The 20,717-nt window shown below is 37.5% G+C and overlaps 1 protein-coding gene across 1 annotated transcript in view; it reads right to left on the reverse strand.

Moving 5' to 3' along the window:
• The window catches only part of LOC150109061 (protein kinase C, brain isozyme-like), a 689,445-nt gene that overhangs the window by 266,474 nt on the left and 402,254 nt on the right, over window positions 1-20,717 (reverse strand). The window contains exon 10 of the mRNA XM_090405188.1: window positions 2,604-2,695. Coding sequence (XP_090261314.1) covers window positions 2,604-2,695 — 92 coding nt within the window. The remainder of the gene's footprint in view (window positions 1-2,603; window positions 2,696-20,717) is intronic.

Here is a 20,717-nt window from a genome sequence, read left to right on the forward strand (position 1 = left end):
CATCTTATGATGAATGCTTTCCTCCTTCCAATATATATCCTCACAGGTAAAGTCTTTCATAATAATTGTTCAACCTGAACTCGCTGGGCTAATTTGCTGATGTATGGCATCAACATCTTTATATTTTTTGAATGAATTTTTTCAGCTATAATTAATAATACCCCTCCATCTCCCTTATTCTCCACTATCCTCTCTGAAAATATTGCCAATTAATTTACATCATCCTGCTGAATCTCTATATCATCTTCATTAACTCTCACTCTACCCAGATTTGCACTATCAGTAAACAACTGGATTTTTCCTGTTAAATCATTTTTATAATCGACGTACAAATTAAATACTGTAGCAACACCCCAAATACAGAGCCTACAGAGTGCTTCTGGTCATTCACTTACTTCTGGATTAAACTTCCCCATATACTACTCCTTGATGACTATATACCAACTATATACCAGCCAGCCATTGTCTAATCCTCATCAGCAGTTTCATATTCCCAGGGTACCACATGGATTCATAACTGAATCCATGTGGTACCCTGCTGAATGTGTTTGCAAAGTCCAGTAGCATCATCATGTAGCAATTCTTTTATCCAACTCAATTGTCACTTTATAAAAAAGTAAACAGATTAAGTCAAGACCTATCACAAAACAATGCTATCTCCACAGTTTATCATATTCCCATCCATCAATTCTTGAATTCTGCCTTTCTCCAACTTCTCCAATATTTTAACCACTAATGCCTGAGATACTGACTGGTGTGTGCATATATATATATATATTTTTTTTTTTGGGGGGGGGGGGATTCTTTGTGCAATGAAACTATTTTGTCCACTTTTCACCTCTTTGGCAAATTTCTTAGATTTCAATTACACAGTCTTGAGAGAAGAATTGTCATATCCCTTGCACATTCTGATAATACATTGACTAATACTGCTATTTCTATGATCCAGTGGTGCACTCAGGATTTAATCTTGGAGGGGGGCCGAGCACTCAAAATTTAATCTGGGGGGGGGGAGAGTTGAGTAGACGCTTTGAGAATACACGCTACGCATTGCATACGAGCTACAACTGAGCATCTGCAATGATTGCCAATACATGATACCCATGATCTCCTCTGGCTCGGCTTGAGCAAACGAAGTAGAGCCCGAGTACTACTTAGTTCGCCTTGCATTCACAGCGACCAGGATTCCTGAATAGGGTATTCCCACCTTATGTGACTGCTAATTCATAAGTAGCATAGAAACAGAAGACACGACACAACATAAATTTTAAAAAAAAAAAGAAAAAAAAAAGAATTTTAATTAGGAAAAGATATTTGGAAATTTTTCTAGTGTTTTTTCTTTTGGGGGGAGCCAAAAGAAAAGAGCCCCCTCCCTGGGTGTGCCAATGCTATGATCATATATATTATCATTAAAATTTTATGATACCTTTAAACACCTCTGATGTGTCTCTATTCTCCCATCACTGCAAAATCAGGTATTAAAATATCTCCATTCTTGCAGAGTGATCATTCAGTAATAATTATTTCATTCACTTCTGTCACTTCCCTACCCTCCCTTCTGTCACTTCCATACTCATTAAAGTTATCCTTCCACAGTTGTGCTTCCTTTTACTCACCACATAGTGAAGGAACACTAGAATTGTCTTCAGACTGCTTGGTTAATTTTCTCTAATAATGTGATATGGCCATATGATTACTCTTTCTGTTAGTGCTTCATTCTGTTCATGTGCCTACTGATTACTTTTCTCTTCATATATCCTCTAGAACATTTTCTTTTTCTGCAGTTTCTGTAATGCCTTGTTGGGGTGGATGGAGTGTGATCTAAAGCACTGACAGAATCAAAGTAGCACTTCCAATGACTATAATTCCAAGAAAACAGATAAAATACTACATGAATCTATCCTTCAATATAAAATATCGCAACAAACCTTTCTTCATTCTCTACATCTGGCTATTTCCGAAAAGGTAGTTAAAGCTAAAGTGATAAATAATCTAATTTTACACCACTTTTAAATCATGAATCAATGAGAAATATTTATCTATTCTCCTCATGTATCAATCCTGGATGTATCAATCCTCTGATACATTCAGGAGTATATAAATTGTCTTGTTACTACAGTCTACTGTATGCTGGACAGACTGGCAGAAACCATAAATTATGGTTTTGCATAGAAGATTTTACAAGTCTGTGTAACTATTTTTGGAGTCAGCATCAGCAATGAGTGTATGTCCACTGCTAAATCACAACAAGAATGGCTGAAGTATTAATTTACTAAAAATATGGGAGATTGTCATCATAAGAAGATCTTCAACACAACAGCTGAAGACCAACTCATAAATCTATCCCCTAAAGGTTACCATGACAAGATATTAGTTCTTTTTGCTCATTAAAATTTTAAACTGTTTCAACAATTACTTGACTGTCTTGCAGTCTTATGAAATGTTTTTTTGTGTGCTATGAGGATGTTGGTTTGAAATCTAATAAAATATTAGCAGCATAATAAACTACATTTTGTTCCCATAAATCAGTATCATTTTCAGTCTGCAGTTTGAAATAATAATATTCAAAATGTTGTTTTCAAGTGAAAAAGTGAGAAACTTACACAGCTACTGGCTCTTTAAATTTCCCACACTGCTGAATTTGGAACATCAAATCTCCACCATTAACATATTCCATTACAAAATAGAGACGGTCCTAAAATAAAATTGCAATTAATAAAGTTAAAGAAAAATAGATGTTATGAAAGGTATAGGTGTTGTTGATTATTCATAGAGGTGCTTCAAGGTATAAACAACACTTGAAGAACAAAATAAATAATTTATTAAGTTTCGTTGCTAATATTTTGCTGGATTTCCTTCCAGTGTCTTCAAAGCACAAATTACAATTCTTGTAAAACACAAAGCACTAGACTAGGTAGTTGCAGAAACTATTCAAATCGTAAGTGTAAAGGCACTATTGTGCAATCATAGGAATCCTTTAGAGCCAGATAAAAGGAGAGTAATAGTGAAGTCAGGCTTCATATGTTTTAGTAAGACTGTTTCACAGTTCTTTGACAAGATCAACTGTTATGCAGTTCTTTAATGATAAGATATCCAGAGCATTGTTTTCCAGATAGAATTAAACCTTTCCTAATTTGCCATACTGATGATTGTGAATGCAATGTTTATGCTCTCCAAGGTGGATGTAAACAGATCCACTGGTTCCTCTAAAATAGAGACCACGTTCCAAGCATGGGCAACTTTATACTCAAGGATGTGTAAGTAGATGAAGTATGCCCCTGAGAACACATGAAGTTTGCTAGTTGAATTTGAATGGGTGGTTTGAAAGTGGCATGGAGGTTATATTTATCGACAACTTTAGCTATCTTTTCAGAAGCATGCCAATAGGTATGATGTAAGGAATGGGAATTATTTTCTTGTAGTCTATCAAGAGTGTGGGAGGGATAGGAGGTGTGTAGTATTTTGTCTATTTGTAGGGATTGTAGCCATTGGCTAAATGTGACTGCTTATGGAAGCACTTTCCTCTCTGTGTGTGCATGTGTGTGTAGATTTTCTATAAACAGAAATAGATAATTAACCATTCGACTTTTAGAGCCAGATAAAAGGAGAGTAATAGTGAAGTCAGGCTACATGTGTTTTAGTAAGACTGTTTTACTAAAACAGTCTTTTGAAACACCTATTCTGCAGATGTCCCATCTGTAATCAATTTCCTGTCACACAGAGCAAGCATATCTGCCATAACTTCAGCAATGGCAGCAGTAATTCTGGAATGCAGCTCATCCAAATTGTCTGGTAGTGGTGGTACAAACACTTGATCTTTTGCAAAGTCCCACAAGAAAAAAATCTAACAGTGCCTGGAAAACAGGTGTCGAGGTACGACCTTATGTCTGTCAGGTAATGAGGAGGAGGTGCGCCTCTTGCTGGAAATGTGTCTGTTGTTGTCCTCATCGTCTAATTGTGGTATTAGGTACCCAAGTAGCATGTCTAGATACACACCACCAGTAACGGTAGACTCTGAAAAAAAGAAGGGTCTACATACTTTCTTCTTGATTATGGTGCAAACAAATGTTAGCCTTTGGGATGCTGCGAACATGTTCTATGATGCTGTGTGGATTTTTGCTTTCCCAAATTCTGCAGTTGTGAGTGTTTACTTGCCCACTTACATGAAAAGTATGCTTGTCATAGAAAACGATCGTGTTGACAAAAAACTATTATTTCCATACAGAAATTCTGGTGTATCTTCTTATTGTATTTCTTTAAATGTTGTACAAAGGCAAATTTGTAGGGCCTTAAATGTAGACACTGTTGTAAAACATGCCACACAGTCACATGTGGAATTCCAATTTGACGAGATGTCCGTCTGGTTGGCTTTCCAGGGCTTCTCTGGAAACTTTCCCAAACTTCTTCCACAACAGCACTGGCAGCACATGGCCTTCCCACTGACCTTGGATGATGCACAGAACAGCCTGTTTCCACAAAATTCTAGTGCAACGTGTAGATCGTGCACCTACTAGGAGGTTCTTTGCCATATTGTGTGCAGAAATTCCTCTGAACTTGTGTTGCAGACTTTGTTTTCTCAAAACAAAACACAATGTGCTCGCTCTGCATCATTGAAAGTCACCATTTTCAAATGGTGTGACGTATCATCCAATCTAGTATTGTCATTTGGTAATAAAGTTACGTGACCAGAAATTGATGTGTTTCACATTATGACACTCAATTAACTTTTGTAAGTCTTCTGAGTTCTCTGTTCTGCTGCAAAGCTGTATACACCCTTTTGAAATACCCTGTACATGTAACCAGATTGTCTTGGAAGGGAAGGCAGTTTGCTTCTTTTACTATTGTAAAGTGCATTTTTAGATGTTGGCTGTTTAAAAGTATCTAAATCATGGGGAAAAACAGCAAACACAATATCTACATCGCATAGCTGGTTTGGGTGATGTGGTGCTAAATGCTTGATTTCCAAGATGTTTTACATAGAAATTCACTAAAGAGGAGAAAAATGGGAGGGAAGCCATTGTAGTCACATCTATTTATTTGTATATTTCGTCTTACCATGAAAAATAATCTTAATACAAGGAGAATTTAAATAATTGAAATGTGTTGGGGAGGAGGTGATTCAATAAGGTCAAGCGTCTCTGTTAGTGGTGAACATGTAAAAAGAGAAGTAATATCAAACTGATCAACAGAAAAAAGAAATGATTGTTTTCCTTTCCTAGACATACTAGTTATATGTGCTGTTTATAGAAAGCCAAAACATATACTGCAAAGTACTTGCATAAGCAGTACACTATTAACCATTACAACAGTGCTGCATCCTCAGAACATTTACATACAGTCAGGGCTATCTGTTTTAATTGCACAGTTCTTGTGTAGAACATCCTCGCTACACCTTTCTAGCATACTAAATCAATGGAGTCATACTTACTGAGGTCAACTAAGAAATACACCACTGATCTGTCAAAGATCTGTAAGACAGTCATTTGAGGACCACGTGGAACCTGATTTTACAGAATTCATTTCCTTTCTGCTCCCCCCCCCCCAAAAAAAAGTACCATGACAAGAAACTAATCAGTTTTCAGTTATGATATGAATTGTTTCTACAACTAACTAATTTAGTACTTTGTGTTTTATATCAATTGTAATTTGTGTTCTGAAGATTCTGGGTAGAAATCCAGCTAATATTGGTGTCTTATTTATTCTGTTCGTCTGGTATTGTTTATTCTATGAAGCACTGCTTTGAAGAAAAACATATAAGGCTATAGCTTGCAGGATGCATTTTTCATATCCAGAACTCAACTATTATATGTTAAAATGCTTAATATTTTTATTGTTACATTTTATTTTATCATGTTTAAACATTGCTGAAGTCCTAAATATCAACATCACCATTGTTGTTTTTGGAATTATGGCTGAAGCAACTACAGCTATGAGGCCTAGTATGGGTGTAAACTGCATATGCTCTCAAAGATGGGTTCATTGCTTTGCAAGATGAAAAATCCAAGTTTCCAAATGGAAATCACTGCTATTGCTTTAGGGCAAGTTCATTCACTTTCAGATGAAAAAACTCCTTATAATGGTTCTTTGCATCTTAGAGAGAATTCACATCCAGGTATTACTTTGATACTGATTGAACTACAGAGGATTTTAACATCACTCAATCAGAAGTTGAAATAAAAAGTCACATTCAATGAACCATGGTTTATCATACTCAAATTCAAGAATTATAAACACAAAAGATAAATACTAAAAAATACGGAATCCAAAAGATACTAACTATAGAGGTAAACATCATGATTGATCACCATCAAATCTTTCTTAATGAATCTGACCCGCTTTTAAGAATATTCAATAAGGATAGGAAAAGAAAGCAAGAAAAAAAAAAGTATTTGTTTTAAGAAAACAGATAAACTCATGTTTAAAATTTTATGAAGGACAGGTGGAATGAGCTGGATTCTAACTAATTAGTAGGTTTTAACATGTTGATAAAATGAACTAGAACTACCAAATTATAATCAAGTACTAGTACAATCATACCTCATATTAGTGAGGTATGATTATACTAGTACTGAGATAAAAAGATACTAATCACAATGCAAGAAATTAACATAAACTGGGTTGTATATTGGCTGAAGGATTTTAATAATTGATACTAAGTAAAAAACACTAAGTTTCACCAACTTAGCTGTCTGGCTTGATCAGGGTGTATAAAAGAGATACAAAACAACTTAAACTGTTTGTGAAGGAATGAACCGAATACAATCGTATTTTTTTACAAATACATCAGAATGCATACATCCAACACATGGAGCGTGTATGATATCAAATGTTGTTATGTAGGAATGTTCTGTAATTAGCAGCGAAATTTAACTCTGGCATGCTTAATGATCTTATGAGGGTCTTCCAAATATCAGCTAGAATTAAACCTTAATTTCTATTGAGGTCGCATTTAGAACGGATGACTGCTATAGCTTCTTTCAAGTTTTGGGAGTGAAAATCTTTTTCTAAATAGGGCATGGAGCTTTTGTCCCATTCGATGGTACGGTTTGTCCTTGAGAAATGAAGGATAACCCAGAGTTGTCTTCTCTGTTGTTATTTACATCTCCAATGTGTTCTCTTTTTCTTATTTCCAAACTTCTTGAGGTCTGACCAATGTAATTTAATCCACACGAACAGAGGATGTTATAGACACCGATGTATTTGAAGAAGGCATAACTGTCTTTCGGAGATCTTAAAAAGTGGTGGATAGTCTTTAAAGGTTTAAAAGTCACTTGTATTTCATGTGGCTTGAGGAGTGTAGCAATCTTTTTAGAAACTGTCCCAGCATAAGGAATGGCAATGGTGGATTTGTAACGTGTTTCCTCAGATTGTTGTTGTTGTGGGGGGGGGTCGCAGAAAAATATCTTTATTGATCAGTTTTTTTGGATAACCATTGTCTATCATGGTTTTTGATATGTGGGATAATTTATCTCGAGATCTTTTTCTTCTGTTGTGATGCAAGTGGCGCTATTTTTGAGCATGTGTACGATACTCAGTTTTTGAGAAATGTGGTGTGAAGATGTGAAGTGCAAATATTGACCCGTGTTGGTTGGTTTGCCATTGACCACAAAGCTGATATGTCCATCCGTTTCTTTTTTAATTAAGGTCTCCAGGAATGGCAATTATTTGTCCTTCTGAAGTTCCAATGTGAACTTTATTTTGTGATGGAAGGAGTTAATCTTGGTCAGAAAATCAAAAAGATCTTTTTCTGTGTTTTTTCCATATGATAAAGATGCCATCCATGTACCTCCACCACACTGTGGGTTTAGGGTCTAATTGATACAGAATGTCACTTTCCAGTTTCTCCATAAAGAGATCTGCACAGCGAGGGGGGGGGGCACAGGGGTTAATAAAGTTCACCTTAGAACTTGAGAAGGACAAACAATTGTCATTCCTGGATATCTTAATTAAAAAAGAAATGGATGGACATATTAGTCTTGCAGATTATTTTGTTAGATAGATTATGTAACATTTAGTTATTAAAATACTTGTAATCAAGAACATAGTATTTTCTTCAGACAGTGGTATTTGTAAAGCTTATCATTGTATACTGTCAGCAGCTTGGTCATTCATCTCTGAATCCTCTCCATCACTTAATGATTCCCAAGAAACACAGGTGACAAATCTGTGCACAGTAGTCAACATGTGGCCAAATCATAGCCTTACAAAGAGGATTAATATCTTTACTTGTCAATGTGTTCTTCAGCATCCAAGTAATCCTCTGAGCTATTTTGCCAACTCTTGCAATATGTTCTGCGAATTTCAAATCTCAATCCACCATCATCTCCAGATCCCTAGTCTCATCAATTTTCTGTAAACTAGTACCATCAATATGATATAACGTGAGTGATCTTTTTATCCCAAAGTGCATTATCTTACACTTTACAACACTAAAATGACAACCAATATCCTTTGCCCACACTACCAATTTATTTAAATCATCCTATAAGATATCTACATCACCTTTATCACCTATTGCCCTCCTTAGTTTTGCATCATCAGCAAGCAACTGAATGCCCCCCTCTTTAAATCTTCTGCTATAACATTAACGTACACATTAAAGAGTAGTGGTCTTAGTACAGAGCCCTTGACTAATCACCTTTGTTTGCATTGATTCTATTCCTCCATACACCATTCTCTGATGTCTGTCTATCAACACCCCCTCCCATCCATGCCCCAGACTCATATCCATTCCCATTTGCTCCAATTTATCTGATAGTTTTCCATTAAGTATTCTGTCAAAAGCCTTCACAAAATACAGCAGTATCATGGTGTAGCCATTTCATTTACCAATTCTCCAGTGACTTTATTATAAATTTGAATAAATTACTGAGGTAGGAGCTACCTTTTACGAAGCCATGCTGCCCCATAGAGTATCATATTCCTATCCACCCATTCCTGAATTTTACTTTTAACCAACTTCTCCAATACTTTAATCACCACTCCACAGATACTTTGGTCTGTAATTTGCTACCTCTGTCTTTATGTAAAGGAATTTACACCTTTATATAATGGAATTAGCTTACCCTCTTTCCACTCCCTTAGAAATTTGGAAGAGCTGAGACTCTGATTAAAGCCTTAGTGGAATCAATCAAGACTTTGATAACATTCTGTTCTTGGGCCTCCTGCTGTTTAACCTGTTTGTAAATGATATATCATGTGGACTGACTGGGGATATTCAGTTGTTTGCTGATGATGCAAAGTTGGGGAAAATCATAAGTAGCACTGCTGATGTTAATTACTTTCAGGAAGATCTGAATAGACTTTGGACTTGAACGAAGGAGTGGGGATTGTAGTTTTAATATTAATAAGTGCAAGGAGTTGCATTTTGGAGTGTACTCTATATATGGAATGTCTTCCTGTAGTACAGCACTGTACTAGAGGAAGTGGATAAGATTCAAGATTTGAGAACGATGGTTGACAGTAGACTGAGGTTCAGAGGACATATTGCAAGCATTGCAAAGGCTGCACATTGTAGTGCTGCTATGATAAGAAGTACTCTAACATGTAGGGATAAGGAAGTGGTTGTGCCACTGTATAAAGCATTGATCAGACCACACTTGGACTATTGTGCTCAATTTGGTCACCTGGTTTTCAGTGTAATGTGGAAACACTGAAAAGGGTCTAGAGAAAATATCAGGACTTTGGAATGCTGGCTATGGAGAGAAGTTGAAGAAATATGGATTGCAGAGTTTGGTGAATAGGAGAAAAAGAGGTGATATTATAGAGACATTTCAGTTAGTGAGAGGATTTTATCAGATTAATCAAGAGGTTGAGGAAATGGTGGAGATTAAAGGAGTGGAGATACAAGTTCAATGTTGCAAAATATAAGCTTTTAAAATTTGGGAAACAAAGATGGAATGTAGAATTTATGCTTGGTGGGAATATATTGTTGGAGGTGGAGGAAATAAGAGATCATGGGGGGATGGTAGATAAGGATCTATAATTTAGATGACACATTGCCAAAATAGTGAAGTCAATACAATGAATTCTGGGAATGATGAAGAGGACACTGACTTGTAGAAGTAAGAAGATTCTTGTTCCATTGTATAAGGCTCTGATTAGGTCACACATGGACTGCTGTGCACAGATTTGGTCACCTGGTTTTCAAAAGGGCAAAGAGATGTTGGAAAGAGGTGACTGACTAAGGTAGTTTCTGATCTCTAGAATGTCGAATATGAGGAAAGGTTGAGAAGATGCAATTTACAGAGTCTAAAGGATAGGAGGAAAAGGGGTGAGACCTATAAGTTAGTAAGGGGTTGCTATAGGATCAATTGAAGAAGTTTTACAGAAGATGGTGGGAGATCAGAGGAGAACCAGAGGTAATCCCTGGAAGCTGTATAAGGAGGGTGTGAGAAGCATATATTTTTTGCATAGAGAGTTAGACCCATGGGGTCTTAGGGTAATGATGATAATAATAATAAATATGGATTGCAGAGTTTGATGGATAGGAGGAAAAGAGGTGACATGACAGAGACATTTAAGTTAATGAGAGTATTTTATTGGATTAATTCAGATGGGATTATAAAAAGAGTAGAAGTGAGAGGAGAAAATCCAGAGACTATCCCTGGAAGTTATGTAAGAGTGTTGTGAAGAGGGGGTGGGGTGGGGTGAGGAGTAGATTTTTTACATGGAGAATTATCTGTGAATGGAATGCATTACCAGATTGCGTTGTTAATGCAAGGAGTGTCAAGGAATTTAAAATTCGGTATGATATATATGTTATCAGTTGAATGAACCTCCCACAATGAATCTGATTATTATTATTCAGACTCATTTGAATTATTATTATTATTGCATCCATGGAGGATGCAATAATAATAATAATTAAACAATTTCAACAGAGGCACTGCCAGTTCACTTACACATTCTTGTAGCACAAGCTAATGTGCCATCCAGGCCCATTGCTGTATTCACATTGATATTTTTCAATATACTGAGTACCTCCAGTTCAACTACCTCAATGCTCACATCAGTCTCTGTCACTTCAGTAACTGCAAAGTCATCACCTTGATGATATACCTTTGCAAAGTGATCAATGAGTAACTGAACTATTTCTTCTGCTTGTCACTTTCCTACCATCAGCACTGAGTAAAGTTATCTTTCCATAATCATTACTTTTCTTACTTGCTACATAACGAAAAAACTCTTGTGGATTTACTTTGGCTTGCTTACCTAATTTAGCCTTCCTTTACCATACTAGTTATCTTTACTGCTTGCACTTTATACTGCTCATGGGCATACTGATCACCTTGTTTATATTCCTACCATCAGCACTGAGTAAAGTTATCTTTCCATAATCATTACTTTTCTTACTTGCTACATAAATGAAAAAACTCTTGTGGATTTACTTTGGCTTGCTTACCTAATTTAGCCTTCCTTTACCATACTAGTTATCTTTACTGCTTGCACTTTATACTGCTCATGGGCATACTGATCACCTTATTTATATTCCTTCCTGCTTTATACTGCTAGTCATCCACTTAATACATACTTGCTTTATCCTCCTGACCCTGTGTATGCTCTCTGATACTGCCTCACTCAAACAATCCTTGACCACTTCCATTCACTAATGACATTCATTCCATGTAGTTTCTTATGTTTCTCATGGATCTGTTCCAAGTTGCCTCCTAATTTTGTCATAATCACCAGCTTTATAGTTTCACATAAACCCATTCTAGACTGAAATTTCCATGTGTTGAGCAACCTCCCAGTCACTGTCCCTGATCAGAGGACAAGTTGCTACTGCAGTTATAGATAGATCTTCTGATGCTATTACCAGATCCAGCACTCTCAGACCTTTGGTCATTTCCATCATGTGCTGTTTCAGGTAATTATTCTTTAGTAATTGTATAAATTCCATTTCCATTTTGCCACATGCCCTTTCTTCCTACCAATCTATATCACCATAGTTGAAGTCTCCCAAGATAATTGCTCAACCTATACTCATTGTGCTAATCTGGTGATGCATGTTGTTCACATCTTCTTCTGGATTCCCAGGTCTATAGCAGCAACCAACAATAGATTTTGTCCTATTGGCCTTTATCTCACACCAGACATGCCTCAAATGAACCATTTCCATCAGACCTACAATCTTTCTTAACTTCTATTTTTGTTGGTTGAAGTTCTTCAGATATCATTAATAATATCCCTCCTTCTCCTGCTCTACTTCTATCTTCTCTGCTGAAAATACAATATTCATTATATTCTATCCCTGTAACTACATCATTCTCTGACAACCAGGTCTTGGCTGAAGCCAATTTGAGCTGACCAATGTTAAAAACTCCTCTCCTTTATTTCTGATACATGCATTTCAACATCCCTTGGGCCCACAGTTACCCTTACATAATGCCATTACCTGCACATTCAGATTTGAAACCTGTACCCAGCTCTTTACAATCATTCCTGCACTCATACTATCCCAGGGGTGGATATTTCTGCACAGTCCAATGAGTTCTGTCCTGCACTCACACTCAGACCCGGGGGGTGGCTATTCCTGCATAGTCTGTACTGCACTTACACTCAATCCCAGGGGTGGAACAATCTAGGTATATGCTTGATTGTTTCCCCCTCCCTCTAATATCTCTTATTTCCCTGGATTTGCACTTCCAACCTCTCACTAAACAACGTCTCCAAGCAACTAACTCCAAAACCATTTAAAGTGCAGTCTATCAGGCATATACAGGTCTTTACATTCATCAAATTCACTCCAGAATTGCAAGAGACTGTATCAGAAGTGTTTCAAAGGTGTGTGCCAGAAGTGTGGTCTCTGTGAAAAGTGAGAGAGTAGGCAGAGATGAAGACTGATCAAAAGCAAATATGATACAAATGATAACAGAAAAATTGTGATGGAAGATAAGAAGAATAACAAAGTGATTAAAATAAGAGAGGTAGCACGCTCATGAGACATTTTCACACACAAAGCATGAGCTTGAGCAAGTGGAGACACATCTTACAAGTGATGCAGCAAAGAAGAGAAAGACATGTTTTCCAATGCAAGGATGATTACTGAAGCTGTTAGAATGCAACAATGGAAAGACTAATTGTTCTGGTGGGTACAAAGGATTTCAATGGCAATAACTATGGTGTGTGAGAGAACATATGAAAGCAATAATGGGGAAGGGGTGAGTTGAGAATCCTTTCTTTCATAGTTAAATGGTGATCAGCATTTATTTTAATAAATTATGGAGACAACTAATAATAACCTCAGTTTAATATAAACCATGTGATGCTTCAACAATCACCTGACATTTCAACCTTCAGAATGGGGTCATTATCTGCAGTAAACAGATATATATATATATATAAAAAGAAAAAAATTACAATACACATAGTATGCTAAAGTCACACTAATTCGGTCAACCATTACCACTATTGACTTGACCTTTGGTAAAAAAAATAAAATAAAATAAAATATAATAAATAAATAAAATACTACATCAAAGCTAGAGTCCTGTTATATGTTTGGCTAGAAATTACTAACTGATGAATTAACAAAAGTAAAGGCAGATATTACTCGCTGATTAATTAGAACAAAAACAGCATTCATGGAACCCAATATATGAAATTATTGCTTAGAGTCCAAAAGTGAGAGTTTGTTGCAGAACTTGAAAAGAAGTTATGTGGGCTGAATGTGCACCATCCATGGTCTTGGGATTTCCATTCCATATTTCAGGTCACCGTTATTCTTTAGATTAGAATAGGAAACTAAAATTTTATAGGTTTCCTTAAATTATTCTTTTGATTATTTTGGTTTATATTATTATTATTATTACGCGCAACTCCAGGGAGTCAACAGACTCATCGAGGGAGGCCCTAACATCATGTCAAGAACAACTATTTGACATTCACACAGTATCTATCATACCTTGCCTTGAACTCATTCACAGTCATGGCACCCACAACACTCTGCAGCTTATTCCACTCATTCATCACTCTCCAAGTAAAAAACCTAGCTCTAACACCGTTGCTAACCACATTCTTGCCCAGTTCCCATGTATGTCCCCTAGTCCTCCCACCACCAGTCCTATTCTCAAAAATATCTTCCGAATTAATCTTATAGAAACCCTTCAGTAATTTCAATGTCTCAATCATACACCCCTTTTCTGCCTATCAACCAATTATTGCAACCCACAAATCTTCAACCTGATCTCATAAGGTTCATTCCATAGACCTGCTATCATCTTGGTCACTCGTCTCTGGATCCTCTCCACCTCCTCCCCATCAAGAAGAAATCCTGGTGCCCATATCTGGGCACAATAGTCTAGATGGGGTCTTATCAAGGCTCGATATAGAGGAACAATAACTTGTGTGTCTCTGCTTGTTAAAGTATTTTTCAGCAACCAAGTGATTTGATGAGCTGATTTGGCCACTTTTGCAATGTGCCCCTTAAACTTCAACTCTCTATCTGCCAACACTCCCAAATCCCTGGTTGCATCAATCTCATGAAATATGGTTCCACCAATGTGATATACTGCTGCTAATCTTTTCACCCCAAAATGCATAACCTTACACTTTGCCACATTAAATTGACACAAATTTTCCTTAGCCCAGTCCTCCCAACTATCCAAATCATCTTGCAAAATTTTGATATCCTGTGCACTCACTATTGCTCTACCCAACTTTGCATCATCAGCAAATAAGTGAACACTTCCTCTCAGATCCTTTCCTATATTGTTAATGAACAAATTGAAAAGTAGTGGTCCAAGAACAGAACCCTGCCGCACCACTAGTCACAGGCCGTCTTTTGGACTCCACTCCTGAATAAACCACTCTCTGGTATCTCTCCATCAACCACCCTCTTATCCATCCCCATATGCTGAAGTTTACTGATTAGAATCCCATGTAGTATCCTGTCAAAGGCCTTAGCAAGGTCTAGAATCACTGTAAACCCATTATCCTTATCCAGTTCAGCCGTCACTGTGTGTTATAAAACGTGAGCAAGTTATTGAGGCATGACCTACCCTTCACAAAACCATGTTGTCCCCCATACAGTATCCCATTTTCATCTATCCAATCCTGTATTATTCTCTTGACTAATTTCTCCAAGACCTTGACAATGATTCCTGATATGCTAATCTCTCGGTAATTTACAACAGCAGTCTTGGAACCTTCTTTATGCAGTGGAACTATATTCCCCTCTTTCCATCCCCTCGGGACTAACCCAGACCCGAGACTCAAATTGAACAAAATGGTCAAGGGCACTGACAATTCTTTAGCCGCTTCACGTATGACACGAGCTGGTATACCATCCAATCCCACAGATGTATTTACATTGAGGTTTTGTAATAGACTATTCAACTATATCAACTGATTCGGTTACCTTCCTACCATCGGCATTTTTCAAAATCATTCTGCCATATACATTTTTTCTTTTACTTGCAAAATAACAAAAAAACTGTTTGGGATTCTCTTTAACCTGCATGGCTAATGTTCTTTCATAATCCGTTTTTGCTTTTCTTACCACACTCGTTACCCTTCTGGCCTGCGCTTTATACTGTTCATGTGCCTGCAGGTCACCTTTCTCCTTAAATTCCCTCCATAGTTGTTTCTTTTTTTGCAGCTCAAGCTTAATGGTGTTATTCATCCATTTAACCCCAACTTGATTTATTATTCGGACTCTAGGTATACAGTCAGCCATTGCCTCATGCAAACACTTCTTAGCTGCCTCCCATGCACTATTAACATGGTCCTTGCAGTTTTACATGCCATGGCACTGAACCAATCAAACTCCTAAGCATGTCATACTTACCAGCCCAATAATTCCACATGTACCCTGTCTTAATTGTAAATTCCACATCTTTAGCCACCTCCCAAGTTAAGACCCTATGATGACTCTCACCAATTGCTGGCAACGTGGTCATATTCGTTACAGCCAAATTCTCATATGCAATTACTAGGTAAAGCACTCTCTGACCCCTAGTATTTTCCATTACATGCTGTCGCAGATAGTTATCCCTTAATAACCGCATACAATCCAATTCTTTCCTCCTATGTGTCCTCTCCATCTTCCAATCAACGTTACCATAGTTGAAGTCTCCCATAATAATTATCCTCCTTCCACTCATTTCTTCTATTTGCTTATGCATACTATCTCCACCATCTATTCCATCACCTGGTCTATAGCACCCAACTGTATATTTTGTTCAAATAGTTTCAATCTCACACCAAATAGCCTCAAATGTGCTCTTTTCTCTATCCTGCAGTTCCATTTCTATTCTCCTTGGCTGTAGCTCATCAGCTATCATCAATAACACTCCTCCCCCCCATTTTATTCTCCCTCTCACTCCTGAACACACCATACCCCTCACATTCAATTCCACTAGCTATATCATCTTCTGTCAGCCATGTTTGACTAATGCTAATAACCTGTGGCCTGGAAGTGCCAAACAAGGCAAAAAATTCTTCCTTCTTGTTCCTAATACTTCTGGCATTAATATACATGAATTGCAGAAGCCCATTTGTCCCATCCCTATTTTGATGCCTTATACTAACTATCCCATTCTGATTTGTTGTCTTTCATACTTGCTCGGGCATATTACACATATTCATACACTCAACTGTCTTCCTAAAGTCTGCATATCTACTCCCTCCCCTTTAATAACTCTAGTTTCCCTGATTCTGCACATCCACTTCCACTACATTCAATACCTTTTCAAGTCTCTGTACACCAAATCCATTCAAATGTAAACCATCCATCTTATATAAATCCTTTCGCCCATCAAACTCCCTCCACAAATTCCACACCACTCCTCCTGCATAATTCACTCATAATGTCATTAGCAATTATGGCCCTCCTTCTATACTCTTCACTGTCATACCGCAGTAACAGACTCACCATCCTAACTCTCTCATTCTTCTCTTTTGCTACCTGAAGCAATTCCTTCAAATCCTCTCTCATAACTATTTTTTTCTCCTTTCAAATCATTTGTACCTGCTACTACTATCAATTCTTTCACCCGCTGCTTTTACATTCTAATTGACTCGCTTACATCCTTAATGTTCGCACCAGGTTGGTATGATTTTGTCAAACTCACAACTATCACACCTCTTACTAATGAATCTCTGTACAACAATCGCTCTTTCATTTTGTTTACACTCACTATTATACTCTTATTTTTCCTACATACTTTTGCCGTTTATTAGTCGGTATGCTCGGTAAACATTTTTGCCAATGCTGCCGATTTGCCCTCTGTATCACTCTGCGTAACAGTGCGATCTCACTCATTGCCTCAGTCTCATTATTTTTATTTTCTGTTAATTCATTCATTCGTTCTGTATGTTTACCTTCATTCTCACTTTCAACGCCACTCTCACAGCTATCTGGTACTACCTCGCAAATATCACTCGCATATCACTATTTTATACATTCTCACTTTCAACAACGATATCACCCTCGCGACCTGAAACACTCTTTAAATCCTCACATTCCTTACACTTTCTGCACACATTCACTCCACTATCATTGTTTAACCAGACTCTAATCGCTCTCCTCAATGCATACATTTCGTAAACAGTACACTGAATCAAATCCTTTAAATTAAAATTTTTAGACAAAGATGGCGACCTGGATGCCACTTTTGTATTTCTCTTCATGGGGGCCATGTGTACAAATAATCGTATCTATCAATTTACTAATTAAAATACTCAGAAAGCACAAAAAAAATCATCCAGACGCACTAAGATACGAAAAGTAAATAATATTATGTAAGATTCAAGCAAATTTAACAATTATTACTCAAAATAATACTTATCTGTTCAGGAGCTCTCTACAAACACTACACATCATATAGCCCTCTAGTAGCTATCCATATTAAGCTGAAGTTATTACTATGGCACAGTAGTTGTCTCCATAATTAATTAAAATGAAGGGGGGGGGAGTTGTGTGTCTGTTGCCAATGTAATGACAGGGGAAAAACATTAAGCAGGGTAATAATGAAAAGAAGTCAATGCAGAGGTATATGAAAGAAATATTGATCAGGTTACACATGAATGGAGCGAATCTGGTGGATGAAATGAGTTATATAAAATCATGGAAACCAGAGAAAGATGATCAGCATAATAAGAAAGGCAAAATTAAATTATCTGGAGAAATTAACAAATTAGGACAAACGAAATTCCAAAGAATTTTCGCTCATTGCATAGCAAGTAAAAAGAAGAATGATTATAGCAAGATAACTAGTATGAAGGTGACAGAGATAAAAGGAATAGTTGAATTGCTGAACAATCACTTTGTGAGGGAGTATCATCCAAATGGAGATACTGCAGTAAGAAATGTGGAACTGATGTGAAATTCCTTCATACTAGGATACTCAAAAAAGCAATGAGTTACTTAGAATATTACACACTCATTTCTTGTGTGTTAGAAAGATTTAATGATAGAGTGAATGTGTCGCGAGGTTCGAAAGGTGAATTGGATTGGATGAAGCAAGAAATGAAATGGATGCGGAATGAAATTAAGAGAATTCAGGTCAAAACTATTAAAATAAATCATGATGGCATGAAAGAGTTAACAAAAGATGAGCGAGTGGCGTTGTATGGAGACTGCATTATTAAAGGTGTGCTAGAGGATAAAATGCACAAGGTATGTTTTCCAGGCGGTAAAATGAGTAGAGTGTTTGAGGCATTGAATATGAGGCGGGAACGAGCAAAAGAGTTAATTGTATTAATTGGTACAAATGATTTGAGAGAGAACAAAGAGCATGTCAAAATGAATGTCAGGAGACTGCTTGGTAAGATAAAGGAGAATAGTGTGACAGGAAAGGTGGTCAGTTTGTTGCCTAGGTATGATTGTGGTGAAATGAGGCGGAGAGCAAGGATTATGAATGATATTCTGGCTGAAATGTGTGAGGAGATGGGAGTACAGTTTGTTAATGTGTGGAATGAGTTTGAGGGACGAAGTGAGCTGTATGGGAGCGATGGACTGCATTTGAGTGGTTATGGTGTGAGTCGCTTGGAGAGACTGCTGCTGGAAAGTGGAGAAGTGAATAGAGAGAATGAATCAGATCGAGAGGGGAGTGATGTGGAAGAGCAGGAGAGTAAGACAGGAGAGATTGAAGGAGTGGAAATGAATGGGGAAGTGAGTGGTATGAGTATAGAAAATGAGAGAATGGGTGTGCAAGAAGAGCAAGGAAACGGGGAGGCTCAGGGTGGACAGGGATACACAGCGTGAGAAAGGTGGATGCTCCAAGAGGAGGTGAGAGCATGTGTAGGCAGGAGAGTAATGGGATGATCAGGGATCAAAAGGAAACAGATGGAATTGCAAAGGGTTCTAAAATGAAGAAGCAGAAAGGGAAATGGCCCCAGTCCAGCATGGAGAGATCACATCGAGTGAGTGGTATCAGTGGAACTAGCTGTAGATCCAGAAATGAGTTGTTGTGTTTGTATACCAATGCTAGAAGTATAAGGAACAAGGTGGATGAAATGGTTGCACTAATTGCGTCTGTGCACCCAGAGATTGTCGGAATAAGTGAGACATGGTTAGATGAGGACGACATCCTGACAGGAATAGAGATGGAAAGGTATGATGTGTTTCGTGAGGATAGAAGGGGTAAAAAGGGAGGGGGAGTTCTATTGATGATAGAGAAAGAGTTATGTCCATACAAGGTAGAGCTGCAAGAGGGAAATGGGGCCAGTGGTTTTGAGGCAGTATAGTGTGAGATAGAGGTGAATAGAATCAAATACTTGGTGGGATGTTGTTATAGACCTGGTAATGTGGATGGTGGTGATAGTGAAATGTATAGTCAAATAAGCCAAGCAAATAAGAAAAGGGTGATCATTATGGGTGATTTTAATTATGGCAATATAGACTGGAATGAAGAGATAGCAACTGGAAGTAAAGAAAATGAGTTTCTTGAGTTTGTGAGGGATAACTACCTCAGACAGTATGTAACAGAGGGCACAAGAGGATTAAGGGTCTTGGATTTGGTCATCTCATCGGAGGATGTAATTATCAATGAGGTATCAAATCATCCACCAATTGGTGAAAGTGACAATGAGGTGATTACTTGGGTGGTTGCCAGCAGTGCAAGGACCCCTGTGAAAAAAGGGTATATGTGGAACTACAAGGGGGGTGATTATGAAGAGCTCAGGAGACAGCTTGCAGGTGTAGCATGGAATGAGGAGTTAGCTGGAAAAGAGATCAATGCAGCTTGGAGGATTTTCAAAAAATATTTAGTGGATGCAATGTCTAAATGTATACCACGGGTGAGAAGGTTAAATAAGGTAGGTGTGAGATGGATGAATAAAGAGATTAAGCATGCAATACAGAGAAAAAGGGCATGTGGAGGCAGCATAAGAGAAGTGGAAGTAACCAACTTCATAAGGTCTACAAAGACCAGGCAAGGAGGGTGACTTGGTTGGTGAGAGTAGCTAAAGAGAGGTATGAACAGCAGTTAGCTGATGAAGCTAAAAAGAATCCCAGGGAGTTCTTTCGATATGTAGCCAGCAAAAGAAAGAATGATTATGGAAGGATGACATTGATTGGAGGAAATGGTATAAAGACAGCTGTTGCAGAATGTGTGGTGGAGATACTTAATGAGCAGTTCATAAAGATCTTTCAATCTTGTGATTGTGACTTCATGGAGAGATTAAGAGCAGTTGATGATGGGGAGGAGAGACTGACTGTAAGTGAGCAAGAGGTGTTTGGGGAGTTGAGTAAACTAGATGTAAATAAGGCT

Source organism: Typopeltis vanoorti, chromosome 2 (assembly GCF_054136105.1).
Source record: "Typopeltis vanoorti isolate ZY-2024b chromosome 2, IOZ_Tvanoo_1.0, whole genome shotgun sequence".
Taxonomy (NCBI): Eukaryota; Metazoa; Arthropoda; class Arachnida; order Uropygi; family Thelyphonidae; genus Typopeltis; species Typopeltis vanoorti.